This window comes from Phaenicophaeus curvirostris, chromosome 8, assembly GCF_032191515.1.
Source record: "Phaenicophaeus curvirostris isolate KB17595 chromosome 8, BPBGC_Pcur_1.0, whole genome shotgun sequence".
NCBI classification, from domain to species: domain Eukaryota; kingdom Metazoa; phylum Chordata; class Aves; order Cuculiformes; family Cuculidae; genus Phaenicophaeus; species Phaenicophaeus curvirostris.
This window is the reverse complement of record NC_091399.1, coordinates 23505557-23527717: the sequence shown is the minus strand read 5'-3', so window position 1 is coordinate 23527717 and position 22161 is coordinate 23505557. Positions and strand designations below refer to the sequence as shown.

General features: G+C 49.0%; 2 protein-coding genes across 2 annotated transcripts; both read right to left on the bottom strand.

Moving 5' to 3' along the window:
- Nucleotides 1-9147: 9147 nt before the first annotated feature.
- Nucleotides 9148-12405, bottom strand: C8H1orf52 (chromosome 8 C1orf52 homolog). The gene is made up of 3 exons (XM_069862135.1): nucleotides 12078-12405; nucleotides 10519-10726; nucleotides 9148-9827 (listed from the first exon to the last, which is right to left on the bottom strand). Exons 1-3 carry the CDS (start codon nucleotides 12372-12374, stop codon nucleotides 9745-9747), a joined length of 588 nt encoding a protein of 195 aa, XP_069718236.1. The 5' UTR covers nucleotides 12375-12405; the 3' UTR covers nucleotides 9148-9744.
- Nucleotides 12406-13888: 1483 nt separating this feature from the next.
- BCL10 (BCL10 immune signaling adaptor) lies at nucleotides 13889-21897 on the bottom strand. The gene is made up of 3 exons (XM_069862777.1): nucleotides 21776-21897; nucleotides 17970-18258; nucleotides 13889-16227 (listed from the first exon to the last, which is right to left on the bottom strand). The coding sequence occupies exons 1-3, from the start codon at nucleotides 21851-21853 to the stop codon at nucleotides 15860-15862; spliced, it is 735 nt and encodes a 244-aa protein (XP_069718878.1). The 5' UTR covers nucleotides 21854-21897; the 3' UTR covers nucleotides 13889-15859.
- Between the last annotated feature and the right edge of the window lie 264 nt (nucleotides 21898-22161).

Sequence of the window (22161 nt, the reverse complement as noted above, 5' to 3'; positions counted from 1 at the left end):
GGACCTGGGTGGGCACAGGCACCCCATCACCACCTCGAGTTGTACCTGACTGCTTCTCCCAGTATCATTTTCTCTATCAGCCGTTTGCGTAGTGTTTCTTGCCAAAGACCAAAGGATTCACAGCATATTTTAAATTCTTCTTTCCCCTTGATGTTCTTTGTTTTCCTCCCAAAGAAACGAATCCGTAGGCTGCAAACTTATTCTTCCCCTCTGGGCTCAGGCTGCGAGTGTGGCAATTCTTGCAGGTTTTTCGGCAGCCCTGGCTGCGTAGGAACAGCAACGCGCTCGCTTGAAAAGCCTGTGGATGCTGCATCCCCAGCAAAGTGGGGATGGAGTTGGCTCTGGGGTCAGTAGCCTTTCCTATTCCAGCCAAAATGACACATAGGTAGAAGACAAACGGCATTAGGACAGAGCAAATAATGAACCGTGGCCGCTGAAGCAGACGAAAATTTGGATTTGTTGTATGTGTTGCTCAGCGACATCGTGCATTTATTCCATTAGCAAGTGCACGGCCTTTCAAAAATCTGTCCTAGGAAATGGGATGCCATTGATTTTTCACCAAGATAAAGCACTGAGAGAGCTTTCATTGGTTAACATCTAATTCTCCTGCACTTCGTTTCATTATAAACAGTTTCAGGAACTTATTTTGCAGTTCTTTATATAACATATTTCAGAAACTGCTTGATAAACCTATCTTGGGGTTGAATGGTTGGACTCGATGATCCGGTGGGTCTCTTCCAACCTGGTTATTCTATGATTCTGTGATTGGGGAGGGTGACAGCAGAGGAGCCATCACCACCTCCTATCTGGTGGTGGTGGGTGGGACACTGCCTCCCTGAAGAAGGCAGCATTGAGAGCAGCCCTGAAGAAAAGGATTGAGGGTGTTGGTGGATGAGAAACTCAACATGAGCTGGTGATGGGTCCTTGCAGCCCAGAAAGCCAACAGAGTCCTGGGCTGCATCTGAAGCAGCGGGACCGGCAGGGAGGGAGGGGATTCTGCCCCTCTGCTCTGGTGAGACCTCACCTGGAGTCCTGTGTCCAGCTCTGGAGTCCTGAGCGCAGGAAGGACATGGATCAGTTAGAGCAAGTCCAGAGGAGGCCACGGAGATGATCCGAGGGCTGGAGAACCTCCCACACAAGGACAGACTGAGAGAGTTGGGGTTGTTCAGCCTGGAGAAGAGAAGGAACAGTTTTAAGCCAAAAGGGGAGATTTATATGAGACAGTAGGAAGAAATGTTTTCCTGTGATCAGGTTGCTCACAGCCTCCCCCAGCCTGGCCTTGAACACCTTGAGGGATGGGGCAGCCGTGGCTTCTCTGGACAACCTGTGCCAGGGCCTCCCCACCCTCATTGTAAAAAATAGTTACCACGTGTCACGTTGCAACACCCCGAAATGTCGTTTTGCCATCCCGTCTTTTGAAACCATTTGCATTCCTTTAAATACACGTATTGGGAAATGTCTGTCTCCGAGTTTCAGAGCGAGATGTAAAACCGTCCCAGAGCGCCTCTGGTTGGGAGACATCCCAGACGAGGCTGTGGTGGGTGGGATGTCCCAAGGTTCAGGAGCCGGGTGTCCTGAGGGGTCAGATCCTGCCCTCTCAGATGGCCACGGCTCTCCTGGCCTGGACTAGGAACAGCATCTCAGGCAAAATAACATGCAAGGAATGCAGAAACCCCAAAAGTATCTGACAGCGCACTCGCTGTGCCCAACAAATGCACCGATCTCCAGCAGATTAACCCAAAATTCCATTTTCTTCGTGATCTCTGGGCCCAAGGAAAGGAAAAGCCCAACGCCACCTTCTCTACCTGATCTTAACCATAGAATGGTTTGGGTTGGAAGGGACTGTGAAGGTCATCCAGATCCAAACCTCCTGCAGTGAGCAGGGCCATCTTCAACAGGATCAGGTTGCTCAGAGCCCCATCCGACCTGGCCTTGAATGTCTCCAGGGATGGGGCCTCCACCACCTCTCTGGGCAACCTGGGCCAGCGTTTCACCACCGTCAGTGTAAAAAAATTGCACTTTAAGTAACTATATGGAACTTTTAGCCAGTTCCTTTTATTTAGGTGGCATTTGGGGAAGGTTTTGTTATTTGGATATTTCTTTTTAGCCGTTAAAACATCAGTAGAAAGTAGGTACCAGCCAGAGTAAGGACCAGGTCCTGCCCCGAACTGGAGTAGTGACGTTTGCTGTGCAGCCCTGCCTTCTCCCATGAGTATTAGCTATGGAAACAAAAGCAAATTCACCATCGTTGTGTTTTCTGTGCTACTTCCCACAGTATTTTCTTCATGTTTTATATGGTTTTCTGTGTTAGTTTAAGCACTGAGATTATTGCTCTGTGCAACAGGCACACAGGAAATAACTTGTGGAAAAGCTGCCAATAGCTGGGTCTATAAACACAGTTTGATCCGTATCTTAGAAAATTGTTTCCATTCCAAACCCTGGTTACAAAGCACTTTTTCTTGTTGGCAGCTGGATTTTTACTTTAAATCCCTACGCACCCCGTATTTGCCCAACAGAGTTGGCATTGATCACACAAAAAACCCCTCTGCAGATAAAACAACACGAAGGATCTGGCTGGAACTCACTTGAGCCAGTGGGGTAAGAGTCAAAGCTGAGCTTTTGTTTCCAGCTCAGCCTGGTTTGTGCAGGAGCTACAAAGCCCTGAAGGTGAGTGCTTTTACTCAGCTTTTTTTACATAAAGTAAGAGCTACTTCAAGACAATGGAAGCGGAGCTTTGATTGGCTAAAGAGGCTTTTTATTAGGAGATGGACAGACATTTAGGACATGCTTAAATAAATAGAGAGCAGTATTCTTCTGAAGGTACACAGAGAAATGATTTAGAAGTTCTTTTCATTAGCAGACGGAGATATCACCAATCTTTTTGGATTTAGAATCACAGAATGTCCTGTGTTGGAAGGGACCCAACAAGGATCATTGAGTCCAACTCCTACCCCTGCACAGGACAACCCCACCATCCATACCATGTGCCTGAGAGTGTTAGCCAAAGGCTTCTGGAATATTGATGTTGTGAGGATTGTAAATGACTGCACAAACAGAAAAGTCAAACTTAAGTTGGAAAACAAAATGCCTTGATGAGGAAGATATCCCTGGTCAAGAAGCTGATACGTGGGTGGCAACATTTGGGCCCTGATGAATTGATGAATTTGGGCCCTGAGTGATGAATTATGGAGATAAATAGTCCCAGACTGAGGATTCCAGAGCTGAACACAGAGCTGCAGGTGAATTTAATGAATGTGTTCCCAGGAGGATAAACTTTCTTAAAGTTCCTTTCTACCACCACGTCTACCATTAGAAACAGCAATTTTTTTCCAATGCTTGGAAATATTTTCTGAGTTGGACTGGAAAGTCCATGTATCTCAGCTGACTTCAAGTAGATGGGAAAGGCTACAAAGTGGTCCTCACAGTAAGGGCGCCCTTCAGGTGAGATGTTATTGAGAAGTGCGAGCTATTGAAAACATTCAAAATATTTACATTCTTTAGTGGACAGAAGCACCACTCTATCTTAATTTCATCTCTACTTACTTGAGTTTCCAGTCGTGCCATGGCATTATCTGTGTCACACCCACAACAACGGCCCTCAGCACTTTAATACAGCTGAAAGAGGGGAAATTGAGATGAGATCTGCGGAAGAAATGTTCTCCAGTGAGGGTGGGGAGGCCCTGGCCCAGGTTGCCCAGAGAAGTTGTGGCTGCCCCATCCCTGGAGGGGTTCAAGGCCAGGTTGGATGGATCTTTGATCACCCTGATCCAGTGGGAGGTGTCCCTGCCCATGGCAGGGGATGGAACTGGGTGGGCTTTGAGGTCCCTTCCAACCCAAACCATCCCATGGGTTATAGTTAAACTTCAATTTTATTACATTGAGCTCTAAGATCTAAAATTGCTGAGGTTTTTTCAGATCTATTTTTGGATGGGTTTAACTTTGTGTGTTCCCAAACACCGGTTTCTGCTCTGAAACATCATGTGCAAGGTCATTTTTCAGTGTTCTTCCACTTTTGACCAGCAAATTCCCCTGTTGTTTCTATAGAAAAGAAACACAGCTAAACAGGATACACTGAGTGTAAAAACAGAATCTGCATGGGAGGGACAAGGGCAGAGGGACGTCTGAAACTAAAATTACTCCAACTGGCTTTTTGAAGCTACGTTTCCAAGGTGACAGAAACTCCTTTATTGCAAGGTTGTTCATTTACCTTGAACAGTTGCCAGGATTTTGATCGAATTTTTAGTTCTGAAGAACTAATATTATCCCAAAGCCTTCTCAAAATAAAGCTTAACCAACCAAACACAAACTAAATAGATTTGAACTGTGTCGCGTCTCTTTGGATTCTGATTAGGTGCCTAGTTTTCAGCTGAAAACCTTTCGCCCTCATCCCATCCCTGCTCTCCCTGATCAAGAACCCCTCCCCAGCTTTCCTGGAGCCCCTTTCAGCACTGGAAACTGCTCTAAGGTCTCCCTGGAGGCTTCTCCAGGCTGAACAACTCCAACTCTCTCAGCCCGTCTCATCCAGGAGGTGCTCCAGCCCTGGGATCATCTCCGTGGCCTCCTCTGGACTCGCTCAAACAGATCCACATCCTTCCTGTGCTGAAGTCAAACTACTCGTCATTCCCTGGGCCAAGTCTTTAAGATTCCATTAGGAAACGTACCCAAAGCATCAGAGGAAAGGTGAATGATGTATTTTTATACATCTGTTTCAACAAGCACTGGTGAGTCAGTTATCTACTGCGAAGCACGCTCAATGTAGCTTCTGCTTCTGTCTCAAAACCACATCCATCTCCTCTGCTTGCCCATAGGAGACAGAGAGAGGGAAGCTCCAAAGTCAACAGGGGCGATTCCCATCTATTAATGCAGCCATGACAATGCACATCTATGCCTCTATGCTTTTAAGATGCCTCTTATCCTGGCTTGCACTCTCCCTGTCAGTTCTGCGTATAAAAATACATACTCATATTTAAATATAGTCACAAATGTTATCATGAAGCAGAATTTTTCTTTGCCTGTGAGCAAAGAGCATCTGGAAATGATCTATCTCTCTCTCTCCCTTGCCCTAATGTCCTCAGGGAGAAATCAAACCAATCTTCTAAGAATTGAAATGAAAAAATCCTCTTGTAAATGAGCTAAATTCATATACTTGTTTTCCTGAGAAAAAAGCTTAAGGAGGGGAATAGGATCCATTCTTTCTAGGAGTAAAACAACACAACTCACTTTCCTTATTCTGATGCTAGGTACATGGCAAGAATCACAGAATCCCTGAGGTTGGAAGAGACCTCGAAGCTCATCCAGTCCAACCATCAGCCCAACACCGCCGTGCCTACTAAACCATGTCCCCAAGCGTCTTGTCTACACACTTTCTGAACCCCTCTAGGGAAGGAGGCTCCACCACCACCCTGGGCAGCCTCTGCCAGGGTTCACCACTCTTTCAGGAAAGGCATTTTTCCTAATATCCAATCTAAACCTCCCCTGGCGCAACTTGAGGCCCTTTCCTCTCGTCCTGTTACTTGTTAGAAGAGACAAGCACCCACCCCACCACAACCTCCTTTTGGGGAGCCACAGAGAGCGACAAGGTCTCCCCTCAGCCTCCCCTTCTCCAGACTAAACAACGCCAGGTCCCAGAACCTCTGGGCTCCAGACCTTTCCCCAGCTGCTTTCTCCTCTTCTGGACATGCTCCACCCCTCAGTGTCCTTGTTCTGAGGGACCCAAAACAGAACCCAGGATCTGAGGTGCATCCTCACCAGCACTGAGCCCAGGGGGATGATCCCTTCCCTGGTGGCCACACCATGGCTGATCCAAGCCAGGATGCTGTTGGCCTCCTTAGCCACCTGGGCCACTGGGTTCACGTTCAGGTGCTGTTGACCCAGCAGCCCCAGGTCCTTTTCTGCTGGGCAGCTTTCCAGCCGCTCTTCCCCAAGCCTGGAACGTTGCCTTCACTCCCTGTCACGAATGAAAGGCCCCATGCTGTGGCTCCTAGAAGCACAGATTTATGTGTGTGATTAGCTTCAAACAGAACCCTTTCCACTGCCTTGTAGTGGGATTCAAACAGAGCTGAGCTCCATACACACATTTGGTTCTTGCAGGAATTAATGCAGCATCCCTAAGGAGAAATGTTACCCATCTGGGAACGGAGAAGCAATGATTTTGCTCCCACTCTCATTCTCCACCACCCCTTGCTCTTAATATAAGAACCAGTGGATCAATTAATAGCAAAACCACCAAAGGTGAGGATAAAGCTGAGTCTAGAAGGTGATACTGGCTCACTACCAAGAGCACAAACCTTGAACGCTGTTGTTCTTCCCAGCAGGGTGTATTTGGGTGCACAGGCGTGTCCCGGGGCCGCTCGGGCTCTGCGCACGCAGCAGGGTGTGCCTGCAGAGGTATTGCGGTTTGGATCAGGAGGCTGCTTTTGAAGGGACTCTCCCTATCAGCCCGTTCGACTCCGCTCAGGTTTGCCGAGCGCACCAGCTGGATTCCTTTCAGATGAGACTCAGACCAGAGGATGCACTCCAGGAGTGCCTTTAATGCACTCAGACTGCTTCACAGGCGCTCTCTTACTGTGCCAAATGACTTGCTGATGTACGTGTGGCCACGTGGAGAGGGATTCCATCCAGAGGGACCTGGACAGGCTGGAAAGTTGGGGCCGTGCAAACCCCATGGAGTTCAAAGCCAAGGGCGACGTCCTGCACCCGGGTGGGGGCACAAACACGTGCCAGGTGGAGAATGGATGGAGAGCAGCCCTAAGGAGAAAGGCTTGAGGTGCTGGTGGATGAGAAGCTCAACATGAGCCAGCAACGTGCGCTCACAGCCCAGAAACCAACCATATCCTGGGCTGCACCCAGAGCAGTGGGACCAGCAGGGTGAGGGAGGGGATTCTGACCCCCTATTCTGCTCTCATGAGACCTCACCTGGAGTCCTGCATCCAGTTCTGAAGTCCTCAGCACAGGAAGGACATAGATCACTTACAGTGAGTCCAGAGGAGGCCACGGAGATGATCTGAGGGCTGGAGCACCTCCCATATGAGGACAGGCTGAGAGAGTTGGGGTTTTTCAGCCTGGGGATGTTTTGTCAAACCCGTCTTGTAAGTCTTTATCAAGCAGTTTTGATCCTTCCTGCAAAAGAAGTGAAATCAGTCTGTCACGTTACCTGTCTGGTTCCTCAAGACATCCCTTCCCACCCTGGGTCAGAGAAAACACTTGCTTAACAAAACTGGACCATGTTCTGCTTCCCAACGGGAATGCTCCCCAATTACTTTTGCTGGGAATCTGCTGCTGTACGGGGTGGTTTGTTTGTTTGTGCTGTGTTGAGCAGAGCATGTTAATCCCCTCCTGATAAGACCTCTGGTTTGGGTTTAACTCCCCGTTACACTTTAGTGGGGTTACCCCATTTTTAATCCTATATTTGTTTTCACATCAGTCCCACCTACAGCAAGAAACAGTGGGAGAAGTTAAGCAAAGGGATGGGAAATTAATAAGTGCTCCAAAGAGTAAGCTTGCTTTGGTAGAACACAGCACACGGAGTCCTTGTGTCGCTGCTCATACCCTACAGCAAAATAAAGATGAGATTTGTCTCTTGAAGCTACCAAGACAAAAATATTTGAAAGATGAAGAGCACTTCGTCTTCTAAATGACGAGCACTGATAAAATTATTTGATAAGGACTCAAACTGCTTATCTCCATTCATTGAATTCATTGCATTCTTCTGTCAATCCAGCTCCACAGGTCCTGGCTGCCCTGAAAATTCCTGCTTTTTTCAGAAGTGCCCTGAAGAAAATAGTTCAAAGGAGCCAGGAGCACAAACCCATTCCAATCTCTGGTGTGACTCTGCCTTCCACATCTTTGTACTTTTCTATCAGTGACACAAATTCTTTGGACTCTCCTGAAGACGACGTCGCTCCCCTCGCTCTGGTACTCTGCGCAGGAGGAACTGGCTCACTGCGATCTCTGTCCCGCTGTCATTCTTGCTGTTTCTTGGTTCCTAATTGTATGACTTACAAGCTTTGACAAAGCAGTCCACTGCTACCAACACGTTTTTCTCAGAATAGAACCATTCTGAGATTTGCACGTCCCACGGGAAGGCTCCTGTGCAATGAAAACACCAGATTTCAGGTATTTTATTTACTTGCACAACGTTTCACACTACAGAAATCCTGCTTTTGTTTCAGCCTTTGCGTTTTGAGAGAGCTGCAGACTGCCTAGCTAATCGCTGCCTCTGGTTGTATCCTTCTTTCAACCTCACCTTAGTCAGCACATCCAGAAAATGCCTTTGGCAGCAATGGAATGGGATCAAAGGAGGAGAATAACCTCCCCCAAGAATAACCTCCCCCAACAATAACCTCAAGGGAGGGGATTCTGCCCCTCTGCTCTGCTCTCATGTGACCTCACCTGGAGTCCTGCTTTCAGTTCTGGAGTCCTCAGCACAGGAAGGACACGGAGCTGTTGGGGAGAGTCCAGAGGAGGCCAAGGAGATGATCCGAGGGCTGGAGAACCTCTCATATGAGGACAGGCTGAGAGAGTTGGGGTTGTTCAGCCTGGAGAAGAAAAGGCTCCAGGGAGATCTTAGAGAAGCTTCCAATACTGAAAGAGGCTCAAAGAAAGCTGGGGAGGGGCTCTGGCTCAGGGAGGGCAGGGACAGGATGAGGGGGAATGGTTTTCAGGTGAAAGAGGGGAGGTGGAGATGGGATCTCAGGGAGAATTTTTTTCCTGTGAGGGTGGGGAGGCCCTGGCCCAGGTTGCCCAGAGCAGCGGTGGCTGCCCCATCCCTGGAGGGGTTCAAGGCCAGGCTGGATGGGGCTTGGAGCCCCTGATCCAGTGGGAGGTGTCCCTGCCCATCGCAGGGGTGGGACTAGATATGGGCTTTAAAGTTCCTTCCAACCCAACCCATCCTATGATCACAAATGCACCATGCACTGACTGGCACTTTAAAATTACCAACTCTTTGTACTGAACTAAATACACTTTGGCAGTAAAGACTCTATCACAGCTCTGTCATAAATATTTCTCATATAAATATCTAGACAAGATTTTCAGTTTTAAGAAGATTTGATTCTCCTGGCACCAGCTCATCTCATGTTTCACTGATGCAGACCACATAACATCAAAACTAATTATCAAATATCAAACTCCATTACCAGGCCCATGTGTTTTCTGTTTGCAGTTGTCTATTTATTACAAACAAAACCCTGAGGAATATGTTGTGTCATAACAAATACATCACTGAAACACATACAGCACTGAGTTCATCCCTCCTCTTCACCAAGCACGTAATGCAATGTTTATACCACACAGGCTTTCAAAGGTAGTTTTATTCCAGTGACCTATTTTCACTCTTTACACGTTTCAAAACACCGTTATGCAAGCACAGCACCAGGACAGGACTTTAGTTTATACTCCTTTATAAAAGGGTTTGACACAATGGAGAAGTCGGTCCAGAAAAAATCACGTTACTAGGTTTCTGGATAAACAAAATACCACGAAGCTCCGTAACCTCCATGAGCACAAGTATCTATCGGGATGGATCTTGCTTCTGAATCCCTCGTTTAAATAAACAGGTTTTGTTCAGTAGTTGAGTTCCTATCACGACACAGTCCATTTCATTTTGTGCTTTCCAAAAGGCAAGCGTACTATGGAAATAAAATTCCCTACCCGACAGGAGAGAAATTCAGCAAACACATATTTGTTTCCCATTCCGGCAAAGGAATGCAAGTCCATTGAAGTGGCCAAATCCAGGATGAATCCTTATGATTTCTTCTTCTTCGTCTGCTCCCCAGAGTCCAGTTTACGTTTCTTGGCAGAACCTGGTTCGTCATCTTTTTCGTCATCTTTAAATAAAAGACAGAGTTAAGCAACGTCAGCAAAGCTCGCAGCTTTGTCTTAAACACCATCTTTATCTCAGGGCAACTGACTGAAGCACATTCAAGATGCCTGGAAGAAAGGCAGTTGAATTGATAGACAACATCCTCATTTTTGGACTGTGGACAGCGTGTGGACAGAATGGGAATGGTGTTCCTACCAAAGACCATCAGGGATAACTAAAAAGGGGGCTTGTTAAGATACTGTGCCTGTTCTAAAAAAGCATTACTTAAACAGATAAGACAAAAAGTGAGAAAATGACATCTCAAACATTGACGTTGGTCAAAGGAATGTTTCTCTTCTCATTCTTTGGATGAAGGCTAAGAGAAAGGGAGGGAATAAGCCTCCAGGACAACTGAAGTAAGACAGAGACAGGAAACCTGCCACTGGGGAAGGAACATCCATAACAAAAAAAAAGGAGGAAGAGAGCAAAAGTCCTTCCTTTTGAGGTTTGCTGACAACTTTACCAAAACACCATTGTGTGTTCTGAAAGCTCAGAATTTTTCTCGCTTTGTTCTCTTGGTTGTCACTGGCTATTCCTTAGCAGCTTTCTTCTAGGTCTCCAGCCACAAACCACCCACCCAGTTCGCCTCCCCATGCACACGCTTGTGAACCACACGCGCCTGTGTGGAGCACAGCGGCCCCACACCACGTCCTCACCTGATTCTACGGGTTCCTGCTCCTCATCTGGCAGGAACTTGGCTTTGCTGGGCTGCCGGGGCGCGTCATCACCATTATCCTCGTAGATGTTGGACCACTTTATGGCCATGTCAAGGCCTGGAGGCTGTGGGGGTGGCTTCTCAGGCTGCGTGTAGCTCTCTGGTGGGGGCACGGCGTTAGTTTTCCACACCTTGAACTCCTTCGGGGGCTGTGGGAGAGAGCAGGGACCTGTCCCACCAGGCAGAAGCAAGCAGGGACCCATCCCAACCGGATACCATGGAGCAGGGATTGGTCCCACCAGGCAGGGACAGAGCGGGGACACATCGCAACCAGAAAGGACAGAGTGGGGACACATCACAGCCAGCAGAAGAAAGCAGGGACCCATCCCAGCTGGGCAGGAGAGAACGGGGAGACCCATGCCAACCGTACACCAGGGAGCAAGGACCGGTCACACTGGGTAGAAGAAAGCAGGGACCCATCACAACCGGCAGAAGGAAGCAGGTACCGTCCCCATCACACAGAAGAGAGCAGAGATGCATCATGACTGGACAGGGGAGAGCCAGGACCCATCCCAACCGGCAGAAGAAAGCAAGGACAGGTCCCACTGGGCAGGTAGAGAGTGGGGACCCATCATGGCTGGACAGGGGAGAGCAGAGACCTATCCCAGCCGGCAGAAGGAAGCAGGGAGACCCATCCCAACCTGATACCGCGGTGCAGGGACTGGTCCCAGCAGGTGGGAGGGAGTGGGACCAGGTCATAGAATCATAGAATCCTAGAATCACTAGGTTGGAAAAGATCTCTAGGATCATCGAGTCCAACCATTCCTACCAATCACTAAGCTGTGTCCCGGAACACCTCATCCACTCATCTTTTAAACCCCCCGGGGACGGGGACTCCAACACCTCCCTGGGCAGCCTCTGCCAGTGCCCAATGACCCTTTCTGTGAAAATTTTTTTGCTCATGTCCAGCCTGAACATCCCCTGGCGGAACTTGAGGCCATTCCCTCTTGTCCTGTCCCCTGTCACTTGGGAGAAGAGCCCAGCTCCCTCCTCTCCACAACCTCCTTTCAGGTAGTTGTAGAGAGCAATGAGGTCTCCCCTCAGCCTCCTCTTCTCCAGGCTAAACCCCCCCAGCTCTCTCAGCCGCTCCTCTTGTTCTCCAGCCCCCTCACCAGCTTCGTTGCTCTTCTCTGGACTCTCTCCAGAGCCTCAACATCCTTCTTGTGGTGAGGGGCCCAGAACTGAACACAGCATTCGAGGAGCGGTCTCACCAGGGCCGAGTACAGAGGGAGAAGAACCTCCCTGGCCCTGCTGGCCACGCCGTTTCTGCTCCAAGCCAAGATGCCATTGGCCTTCTGGGCCCCCTGGGCCCCTGCTGGCTCATGCTCAGTCGCTGTCAACTCCCTCTCCCGGGGGCCGCTCTCCAGCCCCCTCTCCCCTGCTCCGTAGCCGCTCGGGGCTGTGTCCCCAGCGCAGGCCGCGGCCCTCGGCCTCGTTCCCCCTCACCCAGCCGCCCCCCCGGCTCGGCGCGGCCCGCGGCTCCCTCGGGGCCCCCCTCACCTCGCTCGGCGGCCTCAGCACGCGCTGGTCCCAGTCGATGCGGCGGAGCAGGGGGCTGTGCAGGAACGCGGGCGGCTGCCACTCGCGGCCCAGCAGCTCGTCGGGCGGGGGGAGCCGCGCCCCGGCCCCGCGGGGCTGCCCCGAGCCTTCCCCCGGCCGCCCACCGCCGCCCTTCTTCTTCTTCTCCCCCTCCTCCTCCTCGTCTCCGTCCCCGTCCGCCGCCTCCGGCTCCGAGTCCGAGCTGGAGCTGCCGTAAGCGGCGAAATAACTCAGCGGGTCCTGCCCCTCGGCGGCCATCGCGGCGCCGCGCGCAACGCCCCGCGGGGAGAGGGAGGGGCCGGGGGGGGGGGGCGGGGAGGGACCGGGGAGGGGGATGAGGGAGATCGGGGATGGGGATGGGAGACACCTGGGATATGATGGGATGAGGACAGGGGATGGGATGGGAATGGGAAAGACTGGAGATGGGGATGAAGACTGGAGGTGGGAACGGGGATGATGGGGATGGGAGAGACCAGGGATGGGGACAGGGGAGTCCAGGGATGAAGTCAAGGGTCTGGGGTAGAGGAGAGACCACCTGCAGATGGAGGTGAGGTGAGAGCTGGAGCATCTCCTGTACAAGGAGAGGCTGAGAGAGGTGGGGTTGTGCAGCCTGGAGAAGAGAAGGCAGCGGGGAGACCTTAAAGCAGCTTCCAGGACTGAAAGGGGCTCCAGGAAAGCTGGGGAGGGGCTCTGGATCTGGGAGGGCAGGGATGAGGGGGAACGGCCTTAAGCTGAAAGAGGGGAGATTGAGATGAGATCTTAGGAAGACCTTAGGTGGGGAGGCCGTGGCCCAGGCTGCCCCAAGAAGCTGTGGCTGCCCCATCCCTGGAGGGGTTCAAGGCCAGGCTGGATGGGGCTTGGAGTCCCTGATCCAGTGGGAGGTGTCCCTGCCCAGGGCAGGGGTGGCACTGGATGGGCTTTGAGGTCCCTTCCAACCTGAACCATTCTCCGTATAAGCAAGGCCAGGGCAGACAAAGCTGTGACCGCTGCCTATCAAGGTCCAGCCTAAGCAGGTCTGGAGGTCATCTTCACCTAAAAATTTCCTAAATCGGGTAGAAGCAGCACGTCCCAGACCTCCTCTGTCAACCAGGCCCTTCCCTCTGTTACTGCATCAGCTAAAATACGTGCTGGTCCTGGTGAGGTTCCTCACGCTACCACAGAGACAGGATAAAGGCCAGGGAAGGGGTTTTGGATACACTACGGTGAATGCCTTTACTCTAACGATACCAAACCATGCCCAGCTGATCTCTCATAATCACTGTTTTGAAAGAAACCCTACACAAAGTATGATGAGAACAACCAGCGAGTGAGCCTCCATGGCCCCTGCAACATCTGCAAATCCTATTATGAGTCAGCCTCTTGGGCACTCAAAGGTTTGATTTCTCCCCTGCTATTAATAGAAAGGAAAGCCTTAAATTAAGAATTAAGTCAATATATGCACAGCTAGAAGCGATGCTCAAGTTAAGAATCAAGTCCCGTGTGGCTGGAAGCTACACTTCTCACATCTTTAAGAAGCCGAGTCTTAAAAAAAGCAAAAGTTGGGTTAGTGGTACCAGTCATGAACCAAGTTCACCGACACCTTGTTCCTACACGCAGCTCTTGAATGTCGTCCGGCAGGCACAAGTGTTTCACGGGCCACCACCCCAACCTCTCTTTAAAAACAGAACAAGAAGAAAAGCCTCCCATGCACACAAAACCACACCCACACATCAGCATGAACTTCTCTTCCAACCCATACAATTGAATAAAGAGAGGCTGACAGGAAAAGAGGCAATCGTACAAAAGAATTTATTCCAAAAGGTGATAAAAACATTCTAAATTTACAAAAAAAAAGCATGTTATTACCATTCGGTAAGAGAATACATTCATTTGAAGTCTCAGGTTAACAGGCTGTGCCGCACAGGCAGGTTTCCTGCAGGGAACACCCCTGGCGTGTTTGGATTTCGAGCTGCAAGGCTGCTTTCACCCCAAGCTGATGCTCTTTTCCAGTTAACGCCATGCTTCCTCACTTTCCCCCGTTTACAAGAATCCAAACCTGAGCACAGCTCTTTAAGTGGGCACTTAGACATCAAGTTTTAGACATTAGAGTATGTGCAACTACAGTTCAAGTTAATGGAAGAGAGGGTTTAAGCCTACCTTTAATTTCACGTTAGAGAGCACAATTTTGCTTGCAGATTGAGGCACTTGACTTCCAGAGCAGCTTCTGAACCAAGCGGTTTTGATGAAAACCATTTTCACTGGCCTGATGTGTACATCTAAGGTCACAGATTAAGAAAACCCAAGGATCTTTACAACCACTAATCAGAAGCCCACATCTCCGCTGACTGTAAGCTGTTCATTATGGCACGTAGGTGAACACCGTTTATTCTAACCTCCTACCAAAACCAGAGTAAACATTAAAAAAAAAAAAAAATAGAGATGATATTGAGGTCCCACAGATGGGCTGCCTCCACAAATGGAGAACGCAGCGTAGGGATGCTACCTGGGTTTGGATTTGAATGGAATTGCACAGCCACAGTGCTGTATGAGAGCCCAAATAAATGAAAACCCTAAATACAAACCTACCCTTTGATATACTGAAAGCATCCCACTGCTTCCCAGTGTAGAGCACATTCCCAAGTAAAAGTTTGTCTTTGCCTATTGATTTTAAAGGGATTATAGGCCAATTTCATTAAAAAAGTAGATTACAAGTGAGAGTGTGAGCGGGATATGGCATATTACGTTGTGTCATGAAATGAGAACGTTCCCATGCTGAAACAGTTTAAATGCATTTGACTCTAGACAATTTGAAAAGTAAACCTGTCTGCTTTGAAGAGTTCTGAGTGCAACACTGCCAAGAGCCCTTCAGTTCCAGGTACTTCCTTGCTACAAGACTCCTCCTCTGCTTATCTTCTGGGACCACACAAGCAAACTTTGCTCCTCAACAGCATCACACAAGAACATTTTCTTACAGCCCACGTGATGCTGTTACAGCAGTTTACATTCCGTTGCCAGCACTAACGAGAATTTACATTTAAAGTGCATCTCAAATTGGAAATCTCTAACTAAATTTTAACTAAATAACAGGTAATACAAGAATAATATGCTAAGACTTGTGGAAGTCTATTTGCTAGCTCAAATCACCACAATACCGAGTGCCTTTCAATTTCCTGGTAGGACACAGAACAAAGTTCAGACAATAAGGACACTTCTGGCAAAAAAAAAAAAGCGTAGCAACATTTCGGGATAGATTCTCTTTCCTTTTGCAAATGGAGCACAAACACAGAAGGCAGAATTTATCCTACAGAGAACTGTTCAATTTGGTGAGCTTAAACTTTTAGCTCAGAAAGTAATTTTCAATACTCAGTACTTTCCTTCTCCATCTTTCCCAACTCACCCATCACAGAAACATTAAGAAAGTCAGATTTGTTAGGTTTTTTCTTCCTACAGAAACTATTTGTTCCATAATTGCAGCTTAAACATCTGTACCTAAATGTGAAATCTTAAATATAGCAGTTTAAAACCCAAACGTTTGCTGGTTTAATATCATGATCTTCTGAAAAAATGCTCCCTAAAGAACATAAAGTCAAGTAGGTCCAGAATCATCCACTTACAAAAAGACCTGCTCCCTAAAAACAGTAAACAGCACAGATTGTTTCCTCTGATTGTGCTGGTTAACAGTTTGAAAACATTGGTTTTAACATTTATAAGACATCGAAAAACGTTTCAGTACCAGTTGGATGAACAGACAAGAGTCACTGCATTCACTGTGGCTGAAGAGAACGTGACCTTAAAGGCAAAAAGCAATTGTCACTCGAACTCGAACATGGCTCCTGCTGCTCGGACTGGAGCTCTGGCGGAAGAGGGGGCGCGCCGGGGTCTCCTGGCCCTGGGAGGGTACCCGAGAAAACAGCGCTCTCGGCACTTCCCATCTCTGCAATCGGAAAATTCATGGAATGGAGAGAGACAGCGGACACAAAAGGGGCGGTGCTATAATCCTCTTCTGGGTGGTGTATCTGGGTAGATTCTGTCTCTTTGGTTTTGTCAAAAAAATTCGACTCATCAGAATAGGATCTGGAAAGATCGTTCATTCCCACATACAGTGAGGTCATGCAGGTGCTGCAGCTGAGACCTAGGACAAAAAACAGAGACGGGATTAAATTCCCATCTGGTGCATTCGTAAAACTCCGCTCTGGTTTAATATCAGTAAAATGGTCATAGGTCGATTATTCATAATTTTAAGAGACGCATAACAGACTCATGGAATGGTTCGGGTTGGAAGGGACTTTGGAGATCACCCAGTCCCACCCCTGCCATGGGCAGGGACACCTCCCACTGGATCAGGGGCTCCAAGCCCCATCCAGCCTGGCCTTGAACCCTTCCAGGGATGGGGCAGCCACCCCTGCTCTGGGCAGCCTGGGCCAGGGCCTCCCCACCCTCCTCACAAAGAATTTCTTCCTAATGTTTAATCTAAATCTTTCCCTTTCCCATTTAAAGCCATTCCCCCTTGTCCTATCACTCCATGACCTTGGAAAAAGCCCCTCCTCAGCTTTCCTGGAGCCCCTTTCAGTCCTGGAAGCTGCTCTAAGTTTTCCCTGGAGCCTTCTTTTCTCCCGGCTGAAGAACCCTAGCTCTCAGTCTGTCCTCATAGCAGAGATGCTCCAGCTCTTGGATCATCTTCTTGGTCCCCTCTGGACCTGTTCCGACAGTTCCATCTCCTTCCTATGTTGGGGATTCCAAAACCGGGCACAGAACTCCAGGTGGGGGTCTCATAAGAGCACAGTAGAGGGTCAGAATCCCCTCCACTGCCCTGCTGGCCACGCTTCTCTTGATGCAGCCCAGAAGACAAACCTCTTCATCTCACCTGCGACATTCCCACATTCATGACAAATTCAAGGATATAGTCAGGATACCCAGGCTGATGCAAATGATTTCTCTCTGTGTCTGGTTAGCTGCTATTTGATAAAGATGCACTGTAATTAAGCTTCATTTTAGGAAGTCGTTACTGCCCTGGGACCTATCTCTTTATAGATTTTCCTCATTGTGTTCTTGAAGCATTTAAACGCTTTAGCTCCATGGTTCCACACCAAAGCAAATGGTGCTTGAAGGCTGTTCTACCCCAAGCCAGTTAAAAATTACAGGCTCTTTTTCACCTCTAGGGTTAACAGGTACTACTTTCTCCTCTATTTCCCTTTTGATGGGTGTGGAAAGGGAAGTAAGGTTTTTGGTTTAGAAGGCTTATACTTCCTTTATCTGCCTTAAAATACGAGTGCACAGAGTCATTTCAAGCTTTGTGTGCCAAGAAAACCTCTATGCCTGTGTCACATCACACAGGTAGACATCTACAGTGCCTAACTTGACATTTTGGCATTGCAGGCCCACAGGAGAATTCCTCTTAGGCTGCATTCGCTGGCTGATCTTCTGCTGAGGTGCAGAGCTTAACCAAACCGGAACAATAAAGAGCTTCAAGAGAAATGCAAGATGGAAGATAACCACCTACTCTGAGTTTTGGGTTAGAACCGCATAGAAAGCAAAACTGAAATGGGAAGACAGAGTTATCCATCAGAACAATAAGGGGATTTGCAGTGTATTATTTACAACTGGACTTGATGATCTCAAAGCTCTTTTCCAACCTTAATGATTCTATGATTCTGTGATGTGTCCAGATAGTAAAAAGGCAAAGCCAGGACACACGCGCTCAGATCTTAACCCCAAACTGGTGATAGTCCCAAGAACCTTTTCCCAAACACAGAGGAAGCAAGGATAAAAAAATAATCCGTACAAAGAAACACGATTTAAAGAATTGATGGAGTTTAATTTTGCTGCCCCTCAATATAAAACAAGTCTCACAAAACATTATTATAAACTTCTCACCTTTGAGAGCTTCCAGTTTCTCATTTTTTACTTTCAGCACTACGTCAGTTATCTTTTGTAAGAGGAAGTTCTGTGTCCTCTCTCGTCTGATGGATTCAACCAAAGCATCCAGTCCCTTCGGGTTTTCTGCCAAGTAGTCCAATAGCTTCCCAGTTTTTTTCCTGCTGGAAGATCGAGAAGAAATTTCTTCTGTGTCCTCTCTAGTGAGTATTTTCTTTGAGCGCAGGTAATCAAAATGTCTCTCGGCTATGATTTTATCACAGAGGTAAGGACGCATCCTTTCTAAAGCCTGAAAAAACAAAACAAACAAGCATTAGCCAAATCTTTCTATTTATTTATGTGTGAACCCCATGAGGTTCAACAAGGCCAAGTGCAAGATCCTACACCTGGGTCAGGGCAATTCACTGTCTCAACACAGGCTGGGGGACAACATGACTGAGAGCAGCCCTGAAGAGAAGGGCTTGGGGTGCTGATGAGTGAGAGACTCGATATGCGCTGGCAATGTGCACTCGCAGCCCAGGAAGCCAGCTGGGTCCTGGGCTGCATCCAAAGCCATTCATGATTTGGGAACTGGAACACCTGGAATCCCACCACATTCCCTCAGAGAACATCTTCCTGGGGAAACGTGTGCTTTTTTGTAACCCTATTCAATTCTAACCCACCTGCTGATTTAACGATTTTGTAGCAGCATCAGAACTAAAGACTGCATTGTCACCTTTCTAATTTCCTTGGAAGATCAAGCATCCTCTCCTATACCAAGCAGTTTATTTGTACAGTTATCAAAACAAACCGCACTCCTCCACCTCATTCAGAGCGCACATACAAGCACAAACAGTGCAAACATGGAAATGATATTTATCTTATTTCAACCTGTACATTAACAAGCCTGCCTGATTCCAACATCAAAGCGGAGTTAATGCATGCGTTCACAACTCTCTGGTTTCAGTATCTACTGCTTTGTGAAGATGAGAATCACAAATGACATCCCTGTGTTTGAAAAACAAGTTCTTGTTTTATATAACACTAAAAAAGTTTCCTCTGCCAGCGTTTTCACTGTGCAGAACTGCATAAGGAGTCAGACGCCTCTTAGCTGAGTGTTACTGATGTGAAAAAATTAAGAGTCCTCCCAGCCTCACTGGATACAAAATAATAATTAAAAAAAAAAAAAAAAAAAAAAGATTTGAGAGCCAGGAGCAAAATCACCTTTACATATCCCAAATATAAAGAGCTGGAAATGACCAAAACTCCTGAGAAACATTTTCAAACACCCTGAAACCTAACAACTACAAGAGCAGAAAAGCACAACAGCACAGCTTCTACCAGTTTAGGTGGCTCTGGAACACATTTCCAGTGTCCAACTCCAACCAGCTCATGCCTGACTGGTGAAAAACGGAGTGGGCAATACAGATTTCTTCAGTTCTCATGGAAATCTCATCCTGCCACCTAAAGGATCAATCGACAAACTCTGAAACGTCAGCCAGCTAACGTTTCAACCTTAGAAGAAGACAGTTGTTATTGAAAGGAAAGACTAACTCTGACTAACGTCTTCCTGTAATGAGTCTTTCCCTGTATGAAGTGTATCGGTTCTGAATTCCCCTCCTTACAGGTTAATGGTTTATGAGGGACAGAAAGAGTAAACGCATTAGAAGACAAACTTTAAACAGACTTTGCTCTACAGTAATGACTTGGTGGGGCTCGCTGCTTCCTTCCCACCTCTCAAATGTTAAGACGACAAACTTGTAATTCCTCCTCACGACAAGTTTACCCATAACGAGTCACCGTTGCGAGCCAGCTCCTGGAGTCAAGACTTTGGGGAATGCAGCACTTCTGCGGGAAGCAATCCTATAGCAAAGTCACTTGATCAATTTTGAAACAGCAAAGTCAGTTTAGACTGAAGCCACAACCTTTAAAACCGAAGAGGAGCTCTGAGGTCAGAGTTAGAGGATTGTTTTTCAATGATAAAACTAACAGTATTTCTTTCTATAGATGAAGTTTCCATCATGCCCTCCAATTACTGAGGGAGATGCTGTAAGACTAATGGCTGAAATGCCATAGATGGGCCTCTGTGAATTCAGGCCTCTGACCCAGATCACTTCACCCCAGCAGTCTGATTTAAGCAGTTCTTATTTCTTCTGGTGTGACTACTGGATGCTAACCACTGCGATACTACCCTGTGGCTCCAGAGAAGCAAGTAATAACTCGAAAAACACACCTTGTAAAACTATGACAAAGCATTTAAACGATTACGTATGCATAAAGCTAGTAAGAAATCAAAACTGAACTCTAAACGTTCTTTATTGTACCTTAAAGTACATAAAAACCCAAAATTGAGGAAGGTGATTCTGCCTGTCGACTCCCCTCTCATAAGACCCCAACATAAGGAGGATACGGAACTGTTGGAACAGGTCCAGATGAATCATAAAGATGACTGAAAGGCTGGACCACCTCTGTGATAAGGCCAGGCTAAGAGAATTGGAGTTGTTCAGCCTTGAGAAGGCTCCGGGGAGACCTTAGAGCAGCTTCCAGTGCTGAAAGGGAGTCCAGTGAAGCTGGGGAGGGATGTTTTACAAGGGCCTGGAGTGACAGGACAAGGGGGAATGGCTTTAAGTTGAACAGGTGAAGATGTAGATGAGACATCAGGAAGAAATTCTTCACAATGAGGGTGGGGAGGCCCTGGCCCAGGTTGCCCAGAGCAGGGGTGGCTGCCCCAACCCTGGAGGGGTTCAAGGCCAGGTTGGATGGGGCTTGGAGCAACCAGATCCAGTGGGAGGTGTCCCTGCCTGTGGCACAGAGGGTGGAACTGGATGGGCTTTGGGGTCCCTTCCAACCCAACTTATTCATATAATTACTAGGTTGGAAAAGACCTCTAGGATCATCAAGTCCAACCATTCCTATCTGCCAATAAACCATGGCCCTGAGCAGCTCATCCACTTGTCTTTTAAACCCCTCCAGAGATAGGGACTCCACCATCTCCCTGGGCAGCCTGTTCCAGTGCGCAATGACCCTTTCTGTGAAAAATTTTTACCCGATATCCAGCCTGAACCTCCCCTGGTGGAGCTTGAGGCCATTCCCTCTTATTCTGTCCCCTATTATCTGGGTGAAGAGACCAACACCCACCTCTCCACAACCTCCTTTCAGGTAGTTGTAGAGAGCAATGAGGTCTCCCCTCAGCCTCCTCTTCCCCAGGCTAAACACCCCCAGCTCTCTCAGCCGCTCCTCATAAAGCCTGTTCTCCAGCCCCTTCACCAGCTTTGTTGCTCTTCTCTGGACTCGCTCCAGAGCCTCAACATGCTTCTTGTGGGGAGGGGCCCAGAACTGAACACAGGATTCGAGGAGCGGTCTCCCCAGTGCCGAGTCCAGAGGGAGAAGAACCTCCCTGGCCCTGCTGGTCACGCCGTTTCTGCTCCAAGCCAAGATGCCATTGGCCTTCTTGGCCACCTGGGCCCCTGCTGGCTCATGCTCAGTCGCTGTCAACCAGCCCCCCCCGGTCCCTCTCCTCCAGGCCCCCTTCCCCTGGTCTGTAGCTGCTCGGGGTTGTTGCACCCCAAGCACAGGACCCGGCACTTGGCCTTGTTAAACCTCACAACTCTCGTCCCAGCCCTTCGGAAAGCCTCCCCTCCACGATGCTATTCGACGCCTTTTCAGTACCACGCGGGGGCCGCGGGGAGGAGGCGAGGAACCCGGCGGGGAACCCCGCGCGGCCCCGGCCCGCTCCCCTCCCGCCCCCGCTCTGGCCGCCCTTCCGCTTCCCCCGCCCGGGCCCCGCCCCGCGCCCCCCAGCCGCCCACCCCGGCCCCTCCACTTACGTCCTTCTTCACCTCGGCCATCTCGTCCTCCGTCAGCAGCCGCGCCGCGGCCCCCGGGCCCGGGCCCGGCCCCTCCATGTCCCCCGCCCGCCGCCGCCGCCGGAAGCCGCTCCGAGCGCCGCTTCCGGCCTGGGACCCGCCCACCAGGGGCTGCGCACCAATGGGCTGCCAGGGGCATCGCCCCGCCCGCTAATAGGCTGCCAGCGGAGGAGGCCCCGCCCACTCCCGCCCCTCCACCAATGGGCTGACGGAAAAGGCCCCGCCGCAGGGGCAAGCCCCGCCCACCCCCACCCCTCCACCAATGGGCTGACAGGAAGGCCCCGCCTCAAAGACAAGCCCCGCCCCTCCGCCCCTGGGCTGTCAGGGAGCCCTGGGGGGGAGGGCTG

Excerpts from the sequence above, each read along its gene's own strand:
- BCL10 (XM_069862777.1), bottom strand. The coding sequence starts at position 21,853 with ATGGAGGGGCCGGGCCCGGGCCCGGGGGCCGCGGCGCGGCTGCTGACG. Across the intron at positions 18,259-21,775 it reads TGGCCGAGGTGAAGAAGGAC|GCTTTAGAAAGGATGCGTCC; the intron begins GTAAGTGGAGGG and ends TTGTTTTTTCAG. Across the intron at positions 16,228-17,969 it reads GAAACTGGAAGCTCTCAAAG|GTCTCAGCTGCAGCACCTGC; the intron begins GTGAGAAGTTTA and ends TTTTTGTCCTAG.
- C8H1orf52 (XM_069862135.1), bottom strand. The coding sequence starts at position 12,374 with ATGGCCGCCGAGGGGCAGGACCCGCTGAGTTATTTCGCCGCTTACGGC. Across the intron at positions 10,727-12,077 it reads TGCTGAGGCCGCCGAGCGAG|CCCCCGAAGGAGTTCAAGGT; the intron begins GTGAGGGGGGCC and ends TCTCTCCCACAG. Across the intron at positions 9,828-10,518 it reads GCAGGAACCCGTAGAATCAG|ATGACGAAAAAGATGACGAA; the intron begins GTGAGGACGTGG and ends TTTTATTTAAAG.